The sequence below is a fragment of the Vidua macroura genome, chromosome 5 (genome assembly GCF_024509145.1).
Source record: "Vidua macroura isolate BioBank_ID:100142 chromosome 5, ASM2450914v1, whole genome shotgun sequence".
NCBI classification, from domain to species: domain Eukaryota; kingdom Metazoa; phylum Chordata; class Aves; order Passeriformes; family Viduidae; genus Vidua; species Vidua macroura.
The window spans coordinates 29871328-29895742 of NC_071575.1; the positions used below are offsets into that span (position 1 = coordinate 29871328).

The following is a 24415-nucleotide window of genomic DNA, read 5'->3' on the forward strand; positions in this document are numbered from 1 at the left end:
AGATAAGGACAAAGAAAAAGAAATGAGAAGACCTAACTGGGACTGGCTCAAGAAGAACAGCACTCCATATGAGTTTTGCCATGTCCCTTTCCTTTTCCTTCTAAATCAAATCAGGACCATCCATGGGAAAGGTCCAATCAGATTCCTTACCTTGCGACCAACACTGCAGAAGTTTAATGTGCACAGTGAACGAGACCAGGGGGAGGGAAAGGACAGCATTTTGATGAGGATTCCTGACAAGATGCTGCTCTGAAAAGCAAGATGCTTCCTTTTCTGCTGCAGTTTTCCCTTACAGTGGTGGCCAAGTCAGTAGTGGTAGGATCTCAAACTGAGGAGGAGGGAGGGGGCCATGACAGGCTCCCAGGAAAGGAAAGGGAGGAAACAGTAGGAGGGCATCAGTCCACTCACACATGGCTGAGGAGGACTTTGAAGCTCTTTCCCAGTGCAGACAGCCCTGGGGATGGACTGCCTGCTGCAGCTTCCAGGAAGGTAGGTAGGACTTTGTCATCAACAGCCAGCTTCTTGCTACTGACTCAGGAGAAGTGCCTTGTCATAGCATAGAATTACAGCAGGCATTTGAGATGGTTATTTGGCTACTTATTCCTCACTTTCTGCATATTTGGAGAGCCTAGGATCTGATTTCTAATCCCAAACATCAGTGAGGAAAAAACATCCATCACTTGGAAAACACAGCACAAAGTTCATAACACATTAGTACTGTGAAAAATCAGTTTCCAAGTGCTAAAAAACAGCATAGCCCAAAGCACTTCTACTCTTCATTTCACCTTTACCTGGGCTCCCATCTCATCTCCTGATAAACATTTTGGGAAAACAAATTAATGAGTGAAGCAACTAGATACAGCTATGAGGGAAAAAAAGAAGACACTTGTCTTAGATTCTCTGTACCCTTAGACTGACAATGTCTCTTCATCCTGTCACAGATGTGGCAGATATTGAGCTCTTCCTATGTGCCAGGGCTTACACACTGTTCAGTAAGGAAGGCCAGGGGGTCACACTCCAAATAAAAAAAAAGCAGAATAGAACACTGGCCATCTGTGAACTCAGTGAACGCTGTCTGGTCTGCTCACTAAATGATTCGGGAGTCCACTGGAAAATATAATCCATGAAGATGTAGTTAAATGCCACATCAAAAACTAAGTGCAAAACAAGCTAAACTAAGATGGCATGGGAAAATATAACTCTGCATTGCCTTTCCTTTGGTTGGAGGGTGTAAATTGAACATAGAATGTTCCCTGAAAACAGTGTCTGAGCTTGTTTATAAGTGTAAATGTAGGGGCCTATATACTTCGAATTCTGTATTTTCAGTGCAAAATGTATGTATTTGCAACTTCAAAGTTGCCTATAACCACTGACGGAGTGTCAATGTTAAGCATTACTTGGTAAACTCATTGCTTTATTATTTCAATGTGTTGCTACTCAAAATCAAAAACAGCAGCTTCTTAATTTGGATCCAATTCTTGAGATCACATCTTGCCCAGCAACGTGTCCAGATCCAGTACAAGAGTGATATGGACATAATGGAACGGATCTAGCAAAAAGCCATAAAAATGATGAAGGGAATGGAGCATTTTACATATAAGGAGCCACTGAAAGTTGTGATTGTTCAGCCTGGAGTACAGATGGCTCAAATGGATCTTATCAAGGTGTATAAATACCTGGTGGGAGGAAATGCAGAAGAATAAAACACCCATGAAATTCCATCTAAACACCAGAAAACGCTTTTATACTGTGAGAGGAATCAAGCAGTGGGATGGTTGTGGAGTCTCCAGCTGTGGAGATATTCAGCCAGACATGGTCCTGAGAAACCTGCTCTAGCTGGTCCTGCTTGAGCAGGGCGCTTGGACAAGATGACCTCAAGACATCCCTATTAAAGCAAATGACTGTGATCCTGAAAAATCAGAATAATTTCCACAGTCTGAACCTCTGCTATCATTCACCACAATTTTTGCAAATTGAGTGAGTCTGAGCACAGCCAGCCTCCTGTGAAGCAACCACACTGCTCCTTGCAGAGGTGTCTCTAAGCTCTGTGTTTGGTTGTTACACAGAAAAGCTGTTCTACAAGCATTTGCTCACCTCATCACAATGGCAAATCAAAATGGCACTAGAGTGAATGCAGATACATCTTTACAGAGACTGAAATTTGGACTTCAAAAGAACTGTCTGCATGTTCAAAGTTAAATGTCTGCCTAAGTGTTTTGCTAGAGGGGGGCCTGAATTACATTACCATTCAAAAAAGTAATTACAGTTATTAAAATCATATGTAAGGCACTGTTGATTCAATGTTTCTTGTACATGAAATATAGCTATATTAATTATTTTATTAGACATGTGTAACATTGCCAATATGATGCAATGCAGTTACCACAGAGTATTTGCTGGTTTGGGGAGGAAACAGACCATCTGCAATGGAAATACTTAATCTGGGAGGCAAGAAAAGACAATAATCCTGGACAGATTCTACCCTGCTTGGCAGACAGTACAGCTGAAAAGCTCCCCTCTGCATGCACTGGCACACAGGCAGGAAAAACTTATCTACGAGCTTGTCCAACTCTCCCCAGAATACAGAACAAAACTACATTACAAGCCCTCCTGCTCCAGGCTTTGCCCTCACACTCCACACTTTGTGCTTCCCCTCAGAGGACACTGAGAAGGGAAATAAGGTACAATTTACTTGAACCTTGTTTTCAACTTTATTTGACATTGCAGGTCATCTGATGCATTATTCTTTTTCACAGCATTTCCTTCTCAAATAATTTTTTAGAGTTCAGTATTTGGAGAGAAGGTCTGACTTGTTGCATGCCTGTACAGTGTAGTTATTCATCAACCTTGAGAGATTTTACATCCACAATACAGACTTTTCATGCTAGCTGTGTCATGCCTGATTGATAGGATTAAAAAAAAAAAAAAAAAAAAAAAAGCTGAGGACCTAGTCCCAAACACAGCAGTGGGTCAAAAGGCCTGTGGCAGAGGGCCTGATAAGGATTCAGAAGCTGAGATGAACTCATTTGCAAGAATATTTTTTCAAAGGCTTCTGAGTATACTGTGCTATGGTAAGATTAAGTAAATGTCAGGCTGCCTAGAGCTCTCCCATAGGTATGTCTTCTGTTGCTGCCCAAATTCAAATAAACAAATTCACATATACTGTACCTTGAGCTGAAGCACCAAGTCCATGCAGTATTTGCCAAGAGGGTTTATGTCATTCAAGATGAGAGCAATTATAATATCAATCCCATTAGACTCATGGGTGGCTATGCATGTCTGCAAAACAAGAGAAGAGAAGGGGATGGGGCAGGGGCAGAAGGGAGGGGAGGAGTGGGAAAAAGAGGGAGATGATACAGCCAGAGGGAGGAAGAGAATATGCACATCAGCAAATTTCCAAAAGAAGGACCCAGAACTTAAAACACCTTACAAGAGCAAGGTACCTTTAGCCTTTACAGAACCCTTTAGCCAAAACAGAACAGCCTGAAAACACACCACAAGAAGTGCTGGGGGAGACTTGTGTGTACAGAACTAAACCAAACACTGCCAGTAGTGAAACACCCAACTGGAAAAAAGGTGGTGCAAGCTAAAATCTGCTCCCAGAGAATCCCGCAGGGCTTGGCACCAAGCAGTACAACTTGCAGACAGCAGCCCTCAGGAGCACTGCCAGATTCAGCTGAGCACATGCCAGCCTCAGACATAAAAGACAAGCTTGACTGCAAGCACAACCAAATTTGCACGCTCAGATTCTTCATTTGCCCTCAGCAGCCAGCATTAATATTGCTGTTACAGCACAAAATGTTCAGGAAAATCACAGGTGTCTCCATGCATCTAGACATATCCTGCAAAGAAGGGTATTTCTGGATATGGAATTCAAAACTGTGACCAGTGGTATTTCCCAAATGCCTTTACAACTGGAGTTCTGGACCTTCTAGGCCTTGTGTATAACAGTCAGTTATACAACAGTCTATGGCACCTTTTCCTTTAGCAGGTTTATGGGACAACAGGAAAGGAAAAGTCTTCCAGGAAGACAGAGAGAAGGGGAAAAATCAAAATGAGAGTGTGGAGCATTTGCCCCTGAAATATATTGAATTAGACTTGCAGTTGGTGTAAACAAATATAATTCAAATCCTGAGTGACTTCCCAGCAGATAGGTCTAAGTAATAAAGTGTAATTCATCATTCCCTTCCATATCAGCACTCCTCCAGTGCTTCTCACATAACTTTGTTGGAGAACTTGTTAATTTGTAACATTTTTTCTAATCTCCAGTCCTGTAGCTATACTTTTTTACAGTTGTTTTTCCCATTCATAAGTGGTTTAAATATTACTGTTCAAAATTTAGACCACTAAAGGATTTCTCTTTGTTTTTAAAATATTAAGTAAAGGCAGCTGATTACCAGCAATGGCAGTAACAGCACTTTACATTTCATTGGTGCACATTAATGAAGAAGCATTAATACTGCATGTATTTCTTCAACTATTTCTAGCATAGAGAACAGATTGCTTCTGTAATTTGCTCACCACAATTTTCCCACTGCTAACCCGTAGCAAAAATTCTGCAGTTTCATGCACTATGACAATTTTACTGCAGTTCTCTTCAGATCAAATATGGCAGCATCTAACCACATCCTTTACTTTCCTACACTTCTTCAGCAAGGCACTAAAGAGACTTCTACCAAAAATCACAGCTGTGTGACTTCAAAAGGCTGCAGTGAGCAAGGCATAGGAGATCAGAAGTGTGGTCTTAAGTCTCATCCATTTCACTACTGATACCATAATTAAAGATGCTGCTAGGTGGTATGCTGGGAGGGCAAATTAAACTTTGTGGCAGTTATGTGAAATAAAGAAAGTAAATGTTAGCAAACTGTATAACCACCAGCAAGGGCAAAATGTGTGAAAATGAAACATACGGAAACACAAACAAGCCTGTGTTTGCAGTGCACTTCCAAAACTGGGACTCCAAATCCAGTCTCACAAAGTGAGGTTTAAGGCACGGACACGGGAACACAAGAATGAAACTCTCTCCAAAAGGTCTGCAAACCCTCAGAGGAACAGAGGTACTACAGGAAGAGTCTGTTTTGAGCTCTTACTTAAAAGGGTTGCTCAGGCCTCACAAAAGCTTGAAGCGTGTTAAGTCTAGTCATAGCAGCTCCAAGTGAATTTATGTTATCAGGAATACTCAAAGGTTTGTGATAAGCACCCAGACACCAACATTCAGGTACAGCCTTCTCCATCCAGAAGTTCTTGAGCCCTACCTGGTTTTCATGGCACGGGCCCTGGCAATATTCCGTCAAGCTTTCCAGTGTCTGGTTGACAAGAGCCACGTTCCTCTCATTGATGTACAGCCCCAGTAAGCCCAGCCCACCTGTGGTGCTCCCACAGATGCAGTCCAAAAACTGAAGGGTCTCACAAACAAGGTTGTAATTTGTTTTATTGTTCTGATGTCTTAAAAAATTCTGATGGGTGAAGGAAAGGAACACACAACAAAACAAAACAAAAAATAGGAAGAGAGTCAAGGCAAACAAAGTCTTTTAGTCTTTTTTCATTAAAACATTGAAGGATATAATTTATAACCATATGACCACTGTGTCTCAGGTACTGAAGTACACTGCACTACTACAGAAAATATATTAGGCCTTGATGCAGCAATTGAGAACTATTATCTGATTAAATCATAGAGCAGGGAGGGCTTAGGAAAGTGAACTTGGCAAACATCTGCACTGGCCTTAAATGTCTTTTATATGTCCTGCAGACCTGCTCCCAGTCACCCATTACAGCCCTTGGAAGCTGTTGCCCCACAGCTAAGCAGGTCTGGTGGCATATTTTGGAGCTCAGCTCAAACCACCCCAAGCACAGCTGGAAGGGGAGAAACCACTCCTAGCCATGGCACTGATGTATATTTGCAGAAAATACATTTTGCAGAGGTTGCTATGGGGACAGTAATTTCTACCAAAAGAACTGATAGCAGGGACACACAGAGCATCCTAAAGCCTTCAGTTGCGATACTTTGGGAAAGGGGCAGTACCCAGAAACTTCCTGTGCTCTTCAAGCCTGTGTTAAGTGATCCACCAACTGACCATAGGAACTTTACTAGCAGGGACATTTAGACCCTCCTCAGTTCCATGTGGCTGTGCTGAGATCCCCAAGCAATTTTGAGGATATAAATATGCACTCCTCCAACACAGAACCCAAATGGTTCTTGAAAAGGGCTCTTTTATCCCTTGGACCAAAAACCCCCAACATTTCAGACAGCCCTATTCTGTAACAGGGGCCAGGCACAGGTGTGCTTTTCTCCCTTTATGAAGGTGCAGCCCCTCAAATAACACCCCTATAAAAGCTCAGCTCAAAACACTTTACCTGGAGCTCTCGGTTGTGGTTCTCACACAGCAGCTGAAGAAATCTCAGTATTGGCTGCATGATTGCAATGGCAGGGCTCATGATTGCTTCTTCTGCAGACTTCTCTTCTGCATTTGCAGCATCTGCTCCTGAGCCCATCAGATCTATTTCTGCATCCATTTCTCTTCTGTACACAGAGTAAGCCTTGGAGGTTGCAGAAGATGCTTCTGTTAACTGTCCTTTCATTCCCTCTTTCAGATGCAGGGTTGAATCCTTAACTGAAAAGAAGATCGTTTTCCTTCATTTGTGAAAGTCTTTCTCCCGATTTGATTAAACAATAAGAAAACAATAATAATGAATGCAACTTTTTCTTTGTTGGTGCCTAACTTTTCAAAGACCTCTAGGCAACTCAAAAAGAATATCAAAGCAACATTCATGCAGGGATAGCATGTTCCAAATAAACCACAAACCAGAGTCAAACAGAACATTAACACAAAAAGCCCTACTATTTCTCTCCCATATACAATAAATGATGGGAACAATGGGAAGACCACAGGGTGGGAAATCAGTTCCTGCGCTTGCTCTTGTGAAATATCCCCAATAGCAGCAGCCTCTGCTTCTGCTCCTCTAAAAATACGGCTCAATAGCTTTTATTGATGCAAACTGGCAGAGCTTCACTGTTTTCATTAAAGCTAATTCCTTGTGGCCAACCTGAGATGGACTGTAATTCAGAGAAAAACAGGCAAATATGCAAATTGGCAATGATTAATATTAAAACTTATTGATCAGTTCAGCAGAGCATCAGTAGTGCAGCACATGCAGTGTCAATACAATGCGCTGCTCCTCTCCTTCCCAGGGGTGCCTCCTTACCTCTCTTTTTGGGAACAGATATGGTGAGGTCGCTGTCATCCTCCTTCTTTTTGCTCCCCAAATCAATAGTGTTCACTGTCACTGTGGATCGGATCTCCTGCTGAGCAGCTTTCATGCGATCATACAGCACTTTAAAGAACCTTTCTGACTTTTTCTGCTCCTTTAGTTGCTGGTAAGTCGAATACTGAAAAAAAAAAATCTTTAGCTATCAATCTTCTAAGGAAGAAGAAGTACAAAAATACACTATTTTTTTTTTTTGTGAAACAAATGATGAATAATTACTTCACTTACACAGAACAAATGTTGGCCACTGCCTGACCAGTTCTTTCACAAAGTGATATACAAGGCTGGTAACAAAGGCTAATGATAATGTTTTAAAATTTGGGCAAAATGGTGAACAGTGCTATTTGCAGTCTTTTAAATGTCACAATATTGTACTTGAAGTTAAATTACTTTGTGACACTCTCCATTTCTCCAGGCTTACTAGTCATGATATTCCATTCCAAGTAACAGTCAAAAGTAACTTATTATGTAACAACAAGAGAAAGCAGGGAACATCAAACATGTAATATTATAGCTTGGATTATATCCATTTCTTTTGTGCTACAGACAGAATTTATTATTAACTATTATTTTAGGTTATTAATTCCAGTCCCTCAGTATAACTGTCAAGCACGCTGAGGACCATTTGCAACAGTTTGCAAACAATCCCAATCTCCCAGCCTTTCCTCATCATATCAATTCTCTCTCTTCCCTCAATCATCTGATTTGGCTAAATGTGTGAGAGGGATATAATTCACAAGAAAACCTAGAAACCATAGTTTAAAGCAGATATCTTCTATCGACTGGGATACTGATCTTCTCAAATGACCAGGTTTTTTTCTCTTTGGAGATTTTTATAAATGTCTCTGAAGGTTTCCAGAAAATAATGTGTTATTATAAACTTCGAAGTATTATAATTTTTAATTTTACAAAGAGTGCATAAAATAACTGGGGATAATGCTCACATAGCAATGACCAGATTAAAAGCAGCACAGTGCTACACAGAGAGGGAGAGCTGAAAAACATTTTCTTCTCCTAAAGAGCTACTGCATAGTAATAGGGCATATTTACATTTGTATTACAGTGGTACATATTCTAGTGACAAACTTCTCAGAGAACTCACAGCAAAAAGGTTCTCTTTATTTGTTTCCAGACCACATGCATCTCGGAATCAATACGTGAATAAGCAGATTAAACAAGTACCTGTGTTTGAGTATTTCCACCTTCAAGCAGCGCAATACCGAGCAGAATGCCCTCGGAGAAAATCCTGTCATTTCTAGTGTTCACTATCACATCTATGACCAGTTCTGAGGCACCTTCTTTGTCCAGGAGGCACTGGATATCAAACATGGTCACCCCAGACTTATCTGCATCTTGTCCCGAAAATCCACCTGCAAATTAGACAAAGACACAAATACTGCTCGTGTTTGCTTCACACACATGTATGAAAATGAACCTATTAGTAGTGATAAAGCACACAATAGCAACGTAATAAATTTAATTTTGAAATTCTGTCAGGCAAAATTCCCTTTGATAAAAACAAGATTTTTGTACGAAACTGCAATGTTGGGTTCTAAGAATAAGAAATAAAACAAATCCCCAAGCCATTGTTCTGCCAGGATATTCAGACAATAAATAAGATGGAAAGGACACTGATTTGTTCACTGAACCCTTTTTTAATTCCTCTGCTGCATACACTAAACTGGGAGTAGGGTCAGTGCTCCGAGACCCTTCTTAAATCTGTTCTTCAATCTCAGGCCTAATCTACACTAAAATTGTGTCCTGGTAAATCCACCCTGGTTATGGGTCTGACCTTCCAGCCAAATGCTTTTGCCAACTCCTAGATCATCATCACCATCATCATCATGATGCTTCTTTTAAGAACACAGACTTGAGTTAATCCAAATTAAAGGTGTGGGTTGAATAAATTTTGCTAAATTGTATCAGCTCATTAAATCAACCACCTTTTATTATCACAGATGATCATCTTTCCTGCTATTCTTACTCTCTAAAGATGTAACTGTGCCTACTTCATTAGCAAAAAATACAGTACTGCTTTAATCAGACAGTACTACTTTGATTAAACTGATTAAAATGCTTCAAACTTTGTGATGAAACCATACACAAACACACTTTTTAGAGAGAACTAAAAAAATAGTAAAACTTCAGTACTTATTTGTTAGAGAGCAAAATTTGGCATATAGGATGTTAAGACTGCAAAGATTTTCAGTGTCTACACTGAAATAGTTAAGGAGGAACAGCTGGGCAACATCTGCAAAAGTTGACAAATCTGGGCATGCCTTCAGTGTGCACTGAAAATGCAAAATGCAGTTCCGAGCTGGCTCTATACCTAGCTCCAGCCTCATTTCCTATGACATCCATTTTTATGGGTTTTCCTAGAAACCACCCTGCAGTAACTTCCTGTGGCTTCCACAGCAGAATGATACAAAAAAATAGCTTATAGTGGACCTACAGAGATCATCTACTGAAACCTCTTGCCCACAGGAAGATAGGAGAGGTTCATCAGAGTCTTGTCCAGCAAAGTTGTAACAAGAACTAACACATTTTACAACCTCTCAGGAAAATATGTTCCATTGTCTAAGCAGTATTTTTGTGAGAAGCTCTTCCTTCGATCTTATTTTTTTCATATATCAATAAAGGATTGTAAAAAAATTCTTTAGTTTCCAGAAACAATACCATTTCTCTTCACAAGTTTTTTGCTTCGCTGAAGTTCTGAATGGGGATTTACTGGTACCTACTTTGGTACCTCCAAACGCACCATCTGAGACAAGTGTGTGCAACTTAAAAATAGAAAATTCTGATACTACCTCTCTTCTAAGTGGTTACAGAACATATTTGATTTATTTACCAACTGAATGCCTGGAGCATGTCCAATGTGACTATTAGAAAAAACAGTGCTGCTAATTTTGGTCTCTTGAAATGATGTGTGTTGATTTACCTCCCACTTGTGCAGTTTTGCTGTAGCTGGCAGACAGGGGCCCATTCATACCACTTCCATATTCCCCTTTAAAGTACCGATACAGGAGGATTTTCCTTAAAGTGTTGCCCTTTAAGAGAAAGATAAAAATAGAAGAAATGAGAGTTGTGGCCAATTTCCTTTGTTTGAAAAGCAAGCTGTTTAACACAGATACATAATTTAGTAGGTCTTTCCATTATAATTAGTAAGCACACAAACAGGAAAGTTGTCCAGAAAACAAATATCTAATGGTCTTATCTAACAAATCCCAGGGGAAAAATTCTAAAATAGTGTTGTATAAACTTTTTTTTGAAGTTTGTTTTAAACTTATTCATTATAAATAAAACACCTCCACTTCAGTAATTCTGTCTGGCTATCTGTGAGATGTGTGTACTGAAACAAGCTCCACAAATAGCCAGTGCTCTGCAGTGTGTCTGTGCCCTACCCTGCCATGGCGGCACTTTCTTCCTATTTTCTGCAGCTGAGTAGTACCACTCCCTTTTCTCTGATCTTAGATAATCCAGCTGATCATCTGAAAGAAGCCACATCACATAAAATATTAAAACAGAGATATGACATTTGATAGAACAGCTTAAAAAGCATTCTCTGTATCACCTTGTTCCTTGACTTCCAAAACCACAACCAGTCAAAATTTGCATGCAGCTCTCTGAAGATCTTCCCTTTCATTTTATTTATGTTCTGCAACACAGGACACGCTGGATGGAGAGTCAGGGTACCAATTACTTGGCATTTTTATTTTGCCCTCAGTCTCCACAGAACACCTGCAGCCAGCACTCAGCTTTACAGAGACAGAAGGTAACACAACAACTGTAGGTGTATGTGTAACCTCAGATTTCATAAAAAGGAATAAGTAAGGTCTCCAATGCTCAACACAGAAGGGGAAAAATGGTCACTTAAAGCATTTGGCATTAAAATTGAACATTTTTCCCCTACTTTTACTAAACTGCTGGTTTTAATGGAAGAAATTCTAGAAAATATTAATATCTGAAGCATTCTCAGCATTCAGCAGCTTGCCAGTGCCTGCACATTAGTGCAGCAGTCAAGTTTTCAATCAAAACATCTCTGTGGCCGCCACAGACAGCAGGCAGTGGGGAAGCAAGTCCCAGGCACTCTCACACTCCCACTTCCCGGTTAACTTGGCAATATTTCCAGTGGCAACCACAGAGGGACTTCACTGCTTCGTGGGCCTTGAAGACAATGGCCTTGTCCACCTGAAAAAAGTGCCAACATGCAGGACTTTGTGTGCTGCCTGACAATACCAACCAGCCATTCTTTCCTAGTTCTCCCATTTTGATGTTTTCATTTGATGATAGTCTGTACAGGATTCCCTCATACAGCCAAGGAAAGTACAAGGCCTACAGTAAAATATTAAAAGCTGTAAATACAATAGCTGCAAGAAAAGTAAGAAGGATCACCTACAGGGTGATCAATACAATAGTATATTGCAAGAAAAATAAGAATGATCACCTACAGGGAGTTTACTGGGTGGATTTTCCAGGTGAGATTAATCCAGTGTGCTCTGCGCTACAGAGCAAGGCAAAGAACCAGAAGTCTCTCACACAGAGACAGATTCCTTCCCAGCCTGGTTGTGATGGGGTTTAACCTGGAGTGGTACAGTAATGGACAAGGTACAGTAACCAAGCTCATAAGCAATTTTAAGACAGGTAAGAGCACCAGCTTCTCCTGCTCAGCATCCTGTCTTTAGCTGGGACCAAATTCCAGTGTCTCACAGCAAAGTGAACCTCATTTTCCTCATCTCCTGAAGAAGAAAAACATATTAGTGATGGGAAAAGAGTTGCCACCAGAACTGATAAACATGGACTGAGAAGAAGACTAAGGCCCCTTTTCAAGCTTTCTCAGGCATATATATCACAGAATCATAAAACTGTCACACAAATAGGATCACAGAGCAGAAACCCTTCCTAACTCCCAACTAGGACTCAATCCAGAATGGGCACTGTCTTGAGACATGATCTTTTCAACAGAAAGGCTGGCATTTGCCGTAGCACTTGACTAACCACTCAGTTTGAGTCAACCTCCTCAACCAGCAACCTCTGCAGTCTGTTGATGACTAATGGTACATTATATAAACAGCCACAGAGCAGTCATGGGAAGAAACACCAAAAGCCATCTATATATAGTTAAGAATACTACCTGTGGTCACAAGCTTTATTGTTCAACCAAAACAGCCCTTATTTTATCAAGAAGTATGTTTAAAACCATAAAACAGCTTTTGACTAATAAACGGAGTGATTTAGCACTGGGATCTGAATATCTCAAAGCAAGTAACTACCAGCACATCTAACATCTTCCTCCTGCCTTGTTACCTTCAAAGATCCCAGAGGATATGAAGATGTTTCTCCAGCTGGCTACAGAAAGAGGAATCCTGCTCCACCCATATCCCAACTAAGGAATAGATTTCATTTCTTCTTCCAAGAAGTCTTAATTATTAGGATTCCTGCTCTCTCTCAACCTCCCATAAATCCAGACAATAGTTATAGTTCCCAGAAGCCAAAGTGTCAAGAGTCAAGGATGCCATGTTCGAAAAGCAGAAATGTGGTGGAACCTCTGCTTTGCCTGACAGCTGTGTCAGAAATGCACCCCCAGGCTCAATCCACATATTTGCAAACTCGGGATCTTCATCTCCTCTGTGATGACCTCAGGCAGCCATACGACTTCCATGAGTCTTGTGAAATGAGCTGCCACTACAAAGAGCACAAGAGCCCAGCTACACGAACCAGGGCTGAGAAGTGCACAGAGAAACGCCCAAGGAATGTATCAGAAACGCCCGTCACTTCCAGCATGTGACTGTGAGGCACCATCCTAGAAAAAGCTGGAAAGACCCTGCTTCCAGAAAAAGTGCTGATCCTACTGGCATAGGTGTGTGGGAATGCTTTTATGGGAACGCCAGCAAACACAGTCAGGAACATTCCCATCACACGAACGAGACCGGCCGCTGCCAGGACAAGCCAGACAGCCATGCCATTGATGTCCTTGGGAATGGATTCCTAACTTAGCACAGCCACAAAATTAATACTGCCCAAAAGCAAACAATCACAGCAGCAGCATGAATAAGCAGTTTGCTGCAACTACTACTGACACTTGTGGCACTAAAGCAGAGGCCAAAAATAAAAGCACACTACGCAGTGCAGTGCTATCTTCCCTGATTACGTTTCTATATGAGGGAGAAGTCCTGGCCTTCCAAGCTGAATCTCTCCCCTGCTGGCTACAATACACTTTCTTTTATACCTCTTATTAGGGTATGGAAGTGACATGTAAACATCACTCAGCTGACTGCAACCCTTCCATAATGGCTAGAACATTGTATAGCTTTGGAAAAAACACAATGAAACATAACAGTCTTATTGTTGGTGATGAATACCACTGCATTGTCCCTAACAAAAGCTAGGATAGAGACTGAGGACACAAGAAAGCAACAACTGGATATTGTTGCAGTTTTAAATAGATGGGAATTGACAGTCAAAAGTTTTCAATAGGGAATAATTATTCTAGTAAGAACATGTAGACACAAACAAATTCCATTTTCTCAGTCCATATTTAATTACATTAGTTGGTCTTTAAACTTGATTTAGATGCCTTAATACAATGGTTTATTCACTTGCCCTCTCTGAGCCTGTAAAAGGCTGGCTCCACATGAGGATGTGCCAGGAAGCAATGGCTGGGAGAGGTATACATATGGGTTATCATGGATACCTGCATCAGCACCAGCTCTCCCTATTACACCACCAAAACTTATCTGTCCTGCCTTATATAGCTCTGCACACTTCTTAAGGAGTTGGAATTATACATATGATGTTCTGGAGGCTGAACTAGAGGGTCTGGTAATCTTTTCTGGTTCTTAATCTGTATTAAATTAATGAAGTGGAGATGCTCAGATTATCAGTGATTACACAGAAAAGGCAGCTACATCCAACCAGTATTTCTGTGATACGGTGGATGATGTATCACATGTAGGTAATTAATGCTTATATTTCAGCATTAATCCAGGAAGAGGCATGAAAACTAAGCTTATTAAATCTTCATATTTGAATAACTTGCAGCCAAGTATAAAAGAGGAGCTGTTGGGGATCTCTGGTCTACTAATACAGGTTTTCAGAAAGTTTGGAAGAGACACAAAATCCCAGAGAGCTGTGAGACATCTCACATGCAATGATACTTTTCCAGAAGTTCCAGAGAGTACTTCTTACACTTTTTAATGATATCCAGCCCCCTGCCATGAGTTTGATATCAGTTCTGGGAGAGTCAAAGGAATGGCTGATTTTGCATGCCATTAACACAAAACTAAAGGAAGCTATTATATAGTGATGGCAGTTTGAATTATGGCATCATGTTGTAATAATTGCCTCAATACAGGTTTGCCAAAACAGACCTTCTGAAACTGCTGAAGATTATCTTCTGCTTTTGCTAATAATGAAAATTTCATTCTGGTAAAGTTTGATAAACTGTGCAGTGTGACACAATCCTGTAAGGCAAAATTTTTGATTAAGTAAGCCCAGAAGGATAGTTATCAAATGGCTTAACAACTCAGTGACCAACACAATTCAGTGTGCAATTTAAAGCAAGAAATCATAAACAAACATATGGGCTTCTAATGGGCAAACTCATGAAATATGTATTGTCTGCCTCATTTGGGACTTTTCTTAATGAAATTAAATCATATAGAAAATAATTATTAATTGTATTTGGAAAGGACACACACACACAAAAAAAAAAAAGGGGGGGGATAAAGTCAAGTCACTGCTAACAATTTAGACATCATTTATTAAACTGACTAGAAGTAAACAATATAAGTGTCATTATGTCCAAACCTCTGTATGTCTTATTAACAATAAAATACAGAACACAAAAAACCCCAAAAAAAACCCAAAAAAACCCCACCAAAACAAAAAACAAAACAAACAAACAAACAAGAAGAACCACAGAGGATTCTGTTCTAGGAGGTCATGACTTTGGGGAAGAATGAAAAGCCTAGGAGAAAAATCAGTGCAATGACAACTCCCCAGATCCCACAGTTCTGCAAAGGGTAACAAGAGCTGTTATGTGGGATTTGTGACTCTCTCACTTATTCACATGCACATTACTGCAGCAATACCACATCACAAGTTGGTGTCCACAGTTCAAGAATGCTGACAAATTGGATCAGGTTTGGAGAAGCTCCATGAAAGTGATTAGAGAATAAAACAAGTCTTTTCATCAGAAATTCAAGGCATTCAATCTACTGCGTTTATCAGTTTAAGCATGAACTCTGTTTCTGACTATCTACATAAGAAATCTGATATAATGGATGACTTCAGTCTAAAGATAAAAGGTGCAAGACATACTGGTGAGAAGCTGAAAATGGAGAAATTCAGCTAGAAAAGAGGTAGAGGCAGTTGGATTATTCAGTTTGTGGGTTATGAATTTTATTTTTATTTTATATAACAGTAGTGGCATTTAGCTATTGGAACAGCTTAAGGAGAGGTGTGATAGTCTGTACTGCTGGCAGTTACTAAACCACGACTAGGTGGCTTCTCAGACAGAAACTATTTGAAGATCTTGTGGTCTACATTAGGAGAACAAGCTGGGTGACAAAAATGTCATCTCACATAATCTATGAAGACATCATGCTACTTTTTCCTGTAGTAAATATAGATGAGGTTAGAAGCCTGGCTTTCTATGAAGACTGTTTAAAAGACACCTACTTCTATATGTTTCTTGTCATTATTTACAAATGAAATTTCTATTCTACTTAGTCTGAGTGCCCACTTCAGGATGAACTTTTTGGTTGCTGCTTTTGTTGTTGTTGTTGTTGCTTTTCACTCATTTTGTTCCCATATTTCTCTTGGAGACAAAACATGGTGGGAGAAGGAGTTTTGTGCAAGTGGTTTCTGTGAAGATACCACACGTGGTTTTATAAGGCTTTAAATTATGATTCAACCTGCTCTTGAAATGCAAGATGACACAGAAATCTCCCTGTCTCCAAAAGGGATCAGCTGAGGCCATGGCTACCACACGCATGGTATTGCACAAGCATGGGCTTGGAAGAGAGCCCCGAAGTCTTGACTCCTATTATGTCCACAAAGTGGAAAATTTCTGTTTTCATGATGCCAGCAACTTCCAGGGGGCTCACGAACTGGGGGAAGTTGTTTGTTTTGGGGAGTTGTTTGTTTGTTTTTACACAGAGTGAGCTTTTTCTTGGTTTTGATCTTTTTGCAACAAGATGTTTTCATAGCCAACTGATAGTTGAAAGTGATATAATTTCACCAATAAAATATGACACCCAACAGCACAGTTATTTGCACACTGGGGAGTTTATTCACACCAGAGAAAAAAAAGCACTTTCAAATATGAATTTGGGTCCAGCTGGTGTCCAGTTCTGCTTGCACTAAAATCAACAGGAGATTTGCCAGCAACTTAAGTAGGAGAAGGAGCAGACATGCACTTTGCCAGGCAAAAGCGTTTTATCCAAGTCTAAAAAGAAAAAAGCAACCCAAAATATGCACCAGACTTCATGACACAGTTCTCTTAGGAGAGCAGAGCTGGCCACCCACACCTCTCAGCTGTCTCTCATTAAGCAGAGACACCCCACATTTAAAATGTACCATTGTTCAATCCTACACAAAACTGGGAGGAATCCCACTTGTCTCAATACAAATTTCCTGCATCACAAATACGAACTGATAAACTTCAGACTGTAACTAATGCAGAGATGCATTAACAGGTTCAGATAAAAAAAAAAAAAAAACCAAGCATGACCTTCTTTAAAACCAAACGACAGTTGTTCTAAAAAGGAGTTCATTTTTTGAGCAGTCTTTTAATTCTTCTTTCCCTTGCTGTTCCAGGTTCCATAGAAAGCTGGAAGCCTAAGTGCCAAACTATTGCAAAACAACTGCTCTTGCCAGTCCATTTTCAATATGGATAGGGAAAAGAACACTGGATACATCACAAAAAAAAAAAAAAAAAAAAAAACAAACCCACAGGTTTTGCCTGATAACTGTTCAATTCTGCACCCTGAAGAAACTCAAGAAATCATATTAAGAGAAAGATTTTTTTGACAGTAACTCTAAAAAGCATCTCCACTAGGAATACAGCAGGAGAGAAAAACTGGGTTAGTGAAAACCACTGCATTGGGACATTTAGACTTAGACTGAGTAGAAAACACTGAAAAACACAGTTTGATTTTGTAATTATATAATTTTTCTATTGGGCCATAAAGTATTAGTAGCTGCTGAATGGGAGTTTTTTGTTCAAATATCAGACCTCTAGATATGTATATATGCATTTATATAGAGAGAGAACAAGTCTTTGCTGTGGGCAAATATTATTGTTTATATCTGCCACTTGTGCATATAAACTGTGCACTTACAAACCAGGTCATGTTTGCACCTCTGTAATTTCTCCTTTCAGACTTCCTCCAGTACAAGACAAAGCACTGGGATACACAATAACTCAAGTTCTCCACCACGGAAGGAAAACAATGTAAGATTTGATCACGATTATTTAGAAGCATTTATGAGTGCACCATCAATAACAGACTGCAGGAAAATACCAGATCAGAGAAGCACAATTTTGAAAGACTAAAATTATCTAACTCTTACGCTGCAGGGGGTAAACTTTCAAAGTGATGCACAGGGAGTTATGCACACAAATCCTATTATTTTTTAACAGGATTTCTGTGTGGAACTCCTCATGCTCTGCAAGAAAAAAAAATTACCTCTAAGTGACCTAATGTGAATATTTACCAAAGCAGACACTTAATTTCCAGATGCATACTTATGAGCACTACTGTGCTTTGACATTTTATGAGCAATTTGTAACAGACAACAATGGAAAATAATAGAAGTGGCCAAACAACAATTTCATGACATTTTTCTCTTTTGCCATGTTGCTGTTATGTTGAACTTCAAAGCCAGAGATTTACTAGGTAAGGGATTCTCTGCAGATGCAGTGCCTGCCCTGGTTTGGATCAGATATAGCACAATCTTCACTTATTGGTTCAGAGCTTTCAAATTAGCTCAGGAGGCACTTCTTTCTGTATTTCAGTTTTCTGCTCATTTTCACCTGCCACCTGTTCCACTGATTTCTTCCTTGTCTACTGGTAAAGATCACAAAATCATAGAATGATAGCCTGGTTTGGGTTGAAAGGGACCTTAAAGGTCATCCAGTCCCACCCCCTGTCATGGGCAGGGACACCTTCCACTATCTCAGTTTGCTCCAAGCTCCACCCAACCTGGCCTTGGACATTTCCAGGGATGGGGCAAGCCACAGCTTCTCTGGGCACCCTGTGCCAGGGCCTCACCACCCTCACAGTGAACAATTTCTTCCCAATATCCAATCTAAATCTCCCCTCTGTCAGTGTGAAGCCATTGCCCCTTGTCCTGTCCCTCCAGGCCCCTGTCAAGAGTCTCTCTCCATCTTTCCTGTGGGCTTCCTTCAGGCTCTGGAAGGGCACAATGATGAAAAACTGATGATGACACTTCAGAAATTTGGAATTTGTACTTATGTCACCGCTTACCTTTGAAGGAACCTATGCACTCCCTAAACCAGGTTATCAGAATTATTTTGCAATCCAGGTTATAGGATTCTGGAAATTTTTCTTTGGATTTGACATGAGTTGTGGGTAGTACTAATATAATACTAAATTAGTACTTCTCATTGGTTCTTAATGGTTTCTAGTTTTGCTGTGTACATGATGTTAAACCATGTCCTGTGTCACTTTCTCCAACCAACAGAAATGTTCACAGTTAATATGAATTATTCAGTTAGAAGTGAGAATTAGTGTCTTTTCTTATTACTTTTTAAAAAAAGTGATAAGAAAAGAAACTAATTCTCAGCATTCTTGCCAAATAATCAAAGGACTTATGAATTGTCTCAAAACAATCCCAAGTCAAAACCAACCATTTTTTCCTCCAGTGCCACTCACCTCCACTGAACACCACTACATTCAACACACAGAACTGACAGATTCTGTCTTTCCATGATTTAAAGATGTGTTTTGGACAGCGATCAGCAACCCTGTATCCAGAGTGCCCCGAGAGCCAGCCTGACAAAATGATCAACACACCTGATGCTTCTGGGAAACACCTCTTGCATTCTTAGATGGAAACAGATACCAAATTGTTGTTGATTTCTTGGATTTCAAGCATTAAGGGGGGAAAAACCAAGTGTGTATATGTGTTTGTGTCAGCCTCCAAATATACTTGTGGCTAGTGCAGAGGAAAACAGCTGGTCAAAATATATTCCAGCAGCTTCCATCCACACAGCAGAACAGGAACGGCGAAAGGGAACCAACCTTGCAGAGGTTCAGGGCAGCAGAAATATTTGAAGTGTTATCAGTGGTGTATGGAAACATTGTCTTAACATCCACCTTGCTGCAAAACCAGTACAAATCAGCTCCAAAAAATAATGTGGGTGTGGTAAGGATACAGCAGGAGATGTCCTAAGTGGTCCTAAGTGGTGACTCAGTGATGGGCAGATTGTCCCTTCGCTCTATGCTGCACAGCACAGCAGGGAAAACAAAGCATCCCCCTCCTTTTCTAAGCAGAGGAGAACAATTCCCATCTGAAACAAGGCCAGCTCCTGCACTGGTTTCACTACAATCTACAAAATTAGGTGGCATTTCAGACGAACAGAAAAGTAGAGCAAAGTTAGAAAACACTACCAGTCTAGCGTTTTATTACCTATCTATTTTGACAGGGATAATTTGAAAATAATTATAATTCATGCACCCCAGTTAAAAAAAAAAAAAAAAACAACAACAAAACATGTAGTAGTAGCAGCTTGAATAAATTTCCAGTAAACTTGATCGGGAATTTTCTATTCACGTCAACTCTCCCAACTGTATAATCCTTTTCAGGATGGTATCAGGATGATAACTGGCACCTGAAGTCCAGCACTTAAAATTTTGTGCTTGTATGAGAATTCTAGCCTACATTAAAAAAAAAAGTCCAGAAAAAAACCAATGACCTCACCACTACGCTAATTTTGACTGCTCCTGGTCCAAGGAATAGTACTTGGAAATGTGAAACCTGTGTGGCCAGAGCCAGAGGGCCAGGAAAAAAAAAAACCAAAACAAAAAATAAAAACAAACCTCTAAATTATGTGGATGGGGTTTTGATTTTTAAGAAATCAAACCAAAGTAGTTTCATCACTTCTAGGAGCCTGACTCATGACTTTGATTGCCAGAGGTGGCAAATATCAAATAAGTATTAAGCAACCTCCTCTGGTAGATTTGCTGCTGACTCTCAGCAAGGACATAGTTGCTGATACTTGGCTGTCACCACAAGGAGCCACATCTCCTCTTCCTCAAACAGCAAATCCTCTCCCAAGTAGCTAAGAAATAATGGCAATACAGGATTAGGAGGTAAAGCCACAGCAGAAGGAAAGGCCCCCTTGATAAAGTATGAGAACTGGATCATCTTGTGACTAAAACAACATCATTCACCACCTGAGCTCTTGTTCCTGCCCTGGCAAAGGCTGTGCTGCCACAGAGAACAGCTGGGCTCTACCATACCCCTGGTGTTGAGCTCCTCAGGAGGCTGGAAAAAAAGCCTTTGGTAGGTTTATTCCCCTGCAGTGAGGAACCAGGTCCTGGCTCAGACTGGCTAGGCCAGGCTACCTCACCCCCCATTAATGTCACTCTGAAGTGAGCAGGCTAAGTACCTCTCCAGGCTCATTCAGAGATTATCCTCGATTTTACCCACTGATTCCCAAACCTGCAGTCACTTGATGATGGAGCTGGTCTTTCCTGGCATATCTGAACTTTTTATGACAGAGCTTTTCTTCCAAACGAAACGCAGATATTCGGATTTTTGAAGGCTACTTTTGCTAGGAAAAACCTCTCTTTTTCCAAAGCAGTTCACAATCCTCTCTTTTAAATAAGAGGCCAATATTAGCTTTTCACTCTTGGAGTCTAAAATTTTATCAGTTCAAACAAATAAATCCAATAACATCCTTTGAAGACTGCCATGGAAATAATTCTGACTTTGTGTAGCACTGCAGCAGAAGGTTCATAAACTTTTTCTATTAGCCAAAGTTGCTGCATGAAACTGAGACATTGTATTAAGAGAGTAGCATTTTGTTTTTAATAACTGTCACAGATATATTGGCTGTCACACCAGAGCCCAATAGATTTTTAGCTGTCCTCTTAATTTCAGGAGCAATAACAATTTCTAAATGCCACATTTCCCAAGATCAGGAAAAAGTTATCTTCTATGCTGAACTGAAAAAAAAAAAAAAGAATAACATTGAAGCCACTCCATAAGTGATTGAAAAAATGACCAAAATTTGCTTGAAATTAAATCAGCTGTTCAAAGATACAGACAAGGGGGAGATGAACTCACATTTTCATGAGCTTGTCTCAGCTCCTCAAATTCCCACCACTAAAAGACAAATTCATGTTTATATAAAATTTAATATGCAAGCTGTTCACCCATAATATTAAATTGCCCCTTTATATTTATTATTTGCTAAAATTGTGGAGTTATTTATGTCCCAGATAAGACTGCAGCACATGTGCATTAACTATTTCATCATACCAGATTTTAGCATATATTTGTTATGAAACTGTTGCCATTATAATGCCTAAGTGTCTATTGCTTCCAAGGAGAAATATATTATCGTTGGAATGTTCCTACATGCACAGCATGCAGCTATGGAAATACAACGTCATAGGCTTCTTTAGAGGTGTTAAGTACAGCACAGATTGACTGGGAGCTGGCAGAAAACGTGCTCTGGAAGTCCTGTAACAGCAATTTTTTCTCTCCTGTGTTTCAAGGGTGCTGATATCCCCACTCCTGACATCTCTCTGATAAATGCCACACAACATCCCAACATCAGGGCTCAACAGCACTATGAAAACCAAGAATTTTACAGTTCCAGTAAATAGGAGTCAAACAGCACAGGCATGGCACCAAGTCAGTGCTTTTAGTGAAAACAAAACAAAACCCACCAACAGTTTTAGGGGCTACAGAACTGACTGCTTAGGCTATTCTGATTATTGGTAAAATTCTCTGCTCTGAATGCAGAAAAAAACCTTGTGAAAACATGGAGTAGGGTGAGCAATGATACTCAAAAATTAGTGCTCTAAGTTGGATCAGCGATACAGTTTCATCTAAGTCCTGTGTTTTCAACAGGTTGCCATTTCCTAGAAGGCTCAGAGAAGTGCTGGGAGCACATAAAGGTATGGAAAAACTCTAGTATTACACATTGAGATTGCTCACCTCGGAAAAGACACGGCAAAAGCACAGCAAAGCGTTAATGGGGTGGAGATAGGGAGGTTGGGAATTCCTGTCTCTTCTCCTACCCAAAAAGTGGGATGTGAAGAGGGTCAATGAAAAAGTGATAAAGAAGTAATTGTTAGCCCACACATAATTAGATGGCCATGGGAAGTCACCAAGGCCAAGAATTCAGCAAGGCTCAGAAGAGGATTTGGGCATTTCTATAGACAACAAATAAAACCAGTTACAATAGCAAATGTTAAAAAAAACAACTATGGGAAAGAAGACAAAATCTCTTGCTTTAGGGCCCACAGATTTATGATCTTACTGTTAAGGATTATCCCAATATTTCAGGAAGAATAGAAAACTTGAAGTCTGCCTGCAGTGGGGGTTCTTAGACCTTCTGAAGCATCTGGTGATGGCCACACAGCAAGAAACACTCTTAATCCTCTGGTCTGACCCTCTTTAGCAATCCACATGTGTTCAAAAGAGGACATGAAGCGTACCAAGTCTACTTGTATTGGATCCAAAAAACAGTGCAACCCAAAGAAGATTCAAGAGGAAAGTGGTTTTCATGAAATCTCTGAGGAGGAGACATGGAGAGCACTACAGTGACCCAAAATACCAGCTGGAACCCTGGCTCCAACAAGCTAAATGCACAACTGCCGTAGCAAGAAAACATGTTACCAAAATCCTAACGTGAAAAAGATCTGCATTTCATCTATTTGATAAATATCCTTAGCAAAATACTACTGGTTTATACAAAAAACAATGGTAGAAACACTTCAGCTTTTGAACAAAAGGCAGCTTCTTAGAGAGAAGCTCCAGGCTGCCTTCCTCAGTGAGACATTCTCCTGGTGTGGACCTGGGGACACACACTCACTTGCTCAGCCAGGTGACTCCAAATTCTCCCTCTCACTCCCACAGAAGACTCTTGGTTTGTACTAACAAAGTCCAAAGTACCTTATCCTCTAAGGCACTAAAGAATGTCTCTGCATGGCAGACAGCCACAGCATCAGCCTTCTCAGCTGTGATGACAGCTTATGAACACCAGATCCCTCATTTAACCCTAAATAACACTGACCAGAACATCACCATTATTTAGTTCTGTTAATTAATTACCACTTTGCAAAGGCTTTGTTACACAAATTGGTTTCCTACACATATTAGTGCCTTTCTGTCTCCCTGTGGGTCCACTTGATGATGAAATGGCTTTTTGACTGCAAAAAGGACTGAATGTCACCTAATGCCTCCACCTACATATTTAATGTCCCTCTCTGGCCTAAACCTCTTCGTAAGTAGAAGCAAGCATTAGTATTCTAACTGTGGCACCATGAGCTGCTAAGCCTCAGCCAAAAGCTTGACAGATTTATATAGTGCAGAAGGAATGATGCAGGAGACCAGAAGAGGATCTGGATTTTGTCTCTCCTGCTTTCCTGTCCTCCATCTTTATTCTTCCTCCTTGTCCCCTCTGAATTTGCCTTTTTCCTCCCTATCCCCTGGCTGTTCCAAGGACACATTATAATCCATGTGACACTTGATTTGTAGCTTTTGCCCCTCAGTTGCTCTGGCAATCCTGCCTCTTGTTTAACAAAGCAGCTCTGGAGGACACTGGGGAAGGGCAAGTGAGCATTTGGGAAGGAAGATCTGGTTAAAAGTTGAGACTTTTCCTTCTCCTCCACACTTGAGTCACCAAGCAAAACTCCCAGCAGAAACACACCTGAGGATTCACTATAACAAAAGCATTGGAACTGACAGAACAAACCAAGATGAAGCAAAATAATATAAAAAAAAATTAGACAGGAAAACTTTTAAGATGGGAGCAAGTTGGCAGATGAAAAAGTTCCAAGCATGGCAGCTGGTTCTGCAGAGAATTTTCCTCAGGCTTTGGTACATGCAGATAAGTACCTCCAAAAAATCATTACAGACAAGAACAGAAACTCATCTTAAT

At 40.3% G+C, this 24415-nt stretch overlaps 1 protein-coding gene across 3 annotated transcripts in view; it reads right to left on the reverse strand.

Moving 5' to 3' along the window:
• Positions 1-24415, reverse strand: part of ITPR2 (inositol 1,4,5-trisphosphate receptor type 2) — a 242810-nt gene that overhangs the window by 68115 nt on the left and 150280 nt on the right. For all 3 annotated transcript variants that reach the window (XM_053978468.1, XM_053978469.1, XM_053978470.1), the window contains exons 38-43: positions 10208-10316; positions 8452-8639; positions 7207-7390; positions 6358-6614; positions 5256-5456; positions 3169-3279 (exon numbers count right to left, since the gene is read on the reverse strand). In XM_053978468.1, the coding sequence (XP_053834443.1) occupies positions 3169-3279; positions 5256-5456; positions 6358-6614; positions 7207-7390; positions 8452-8639; positions 10208-10316 (1050 nt within the window). The remainder of the gene's footprint in view (positions 1-3168; positions 3280-5255; positions 5457-6357; positions 6615-7206; positions 7391-8451; positions 8640-10207; positions 10317-24415) is intronic.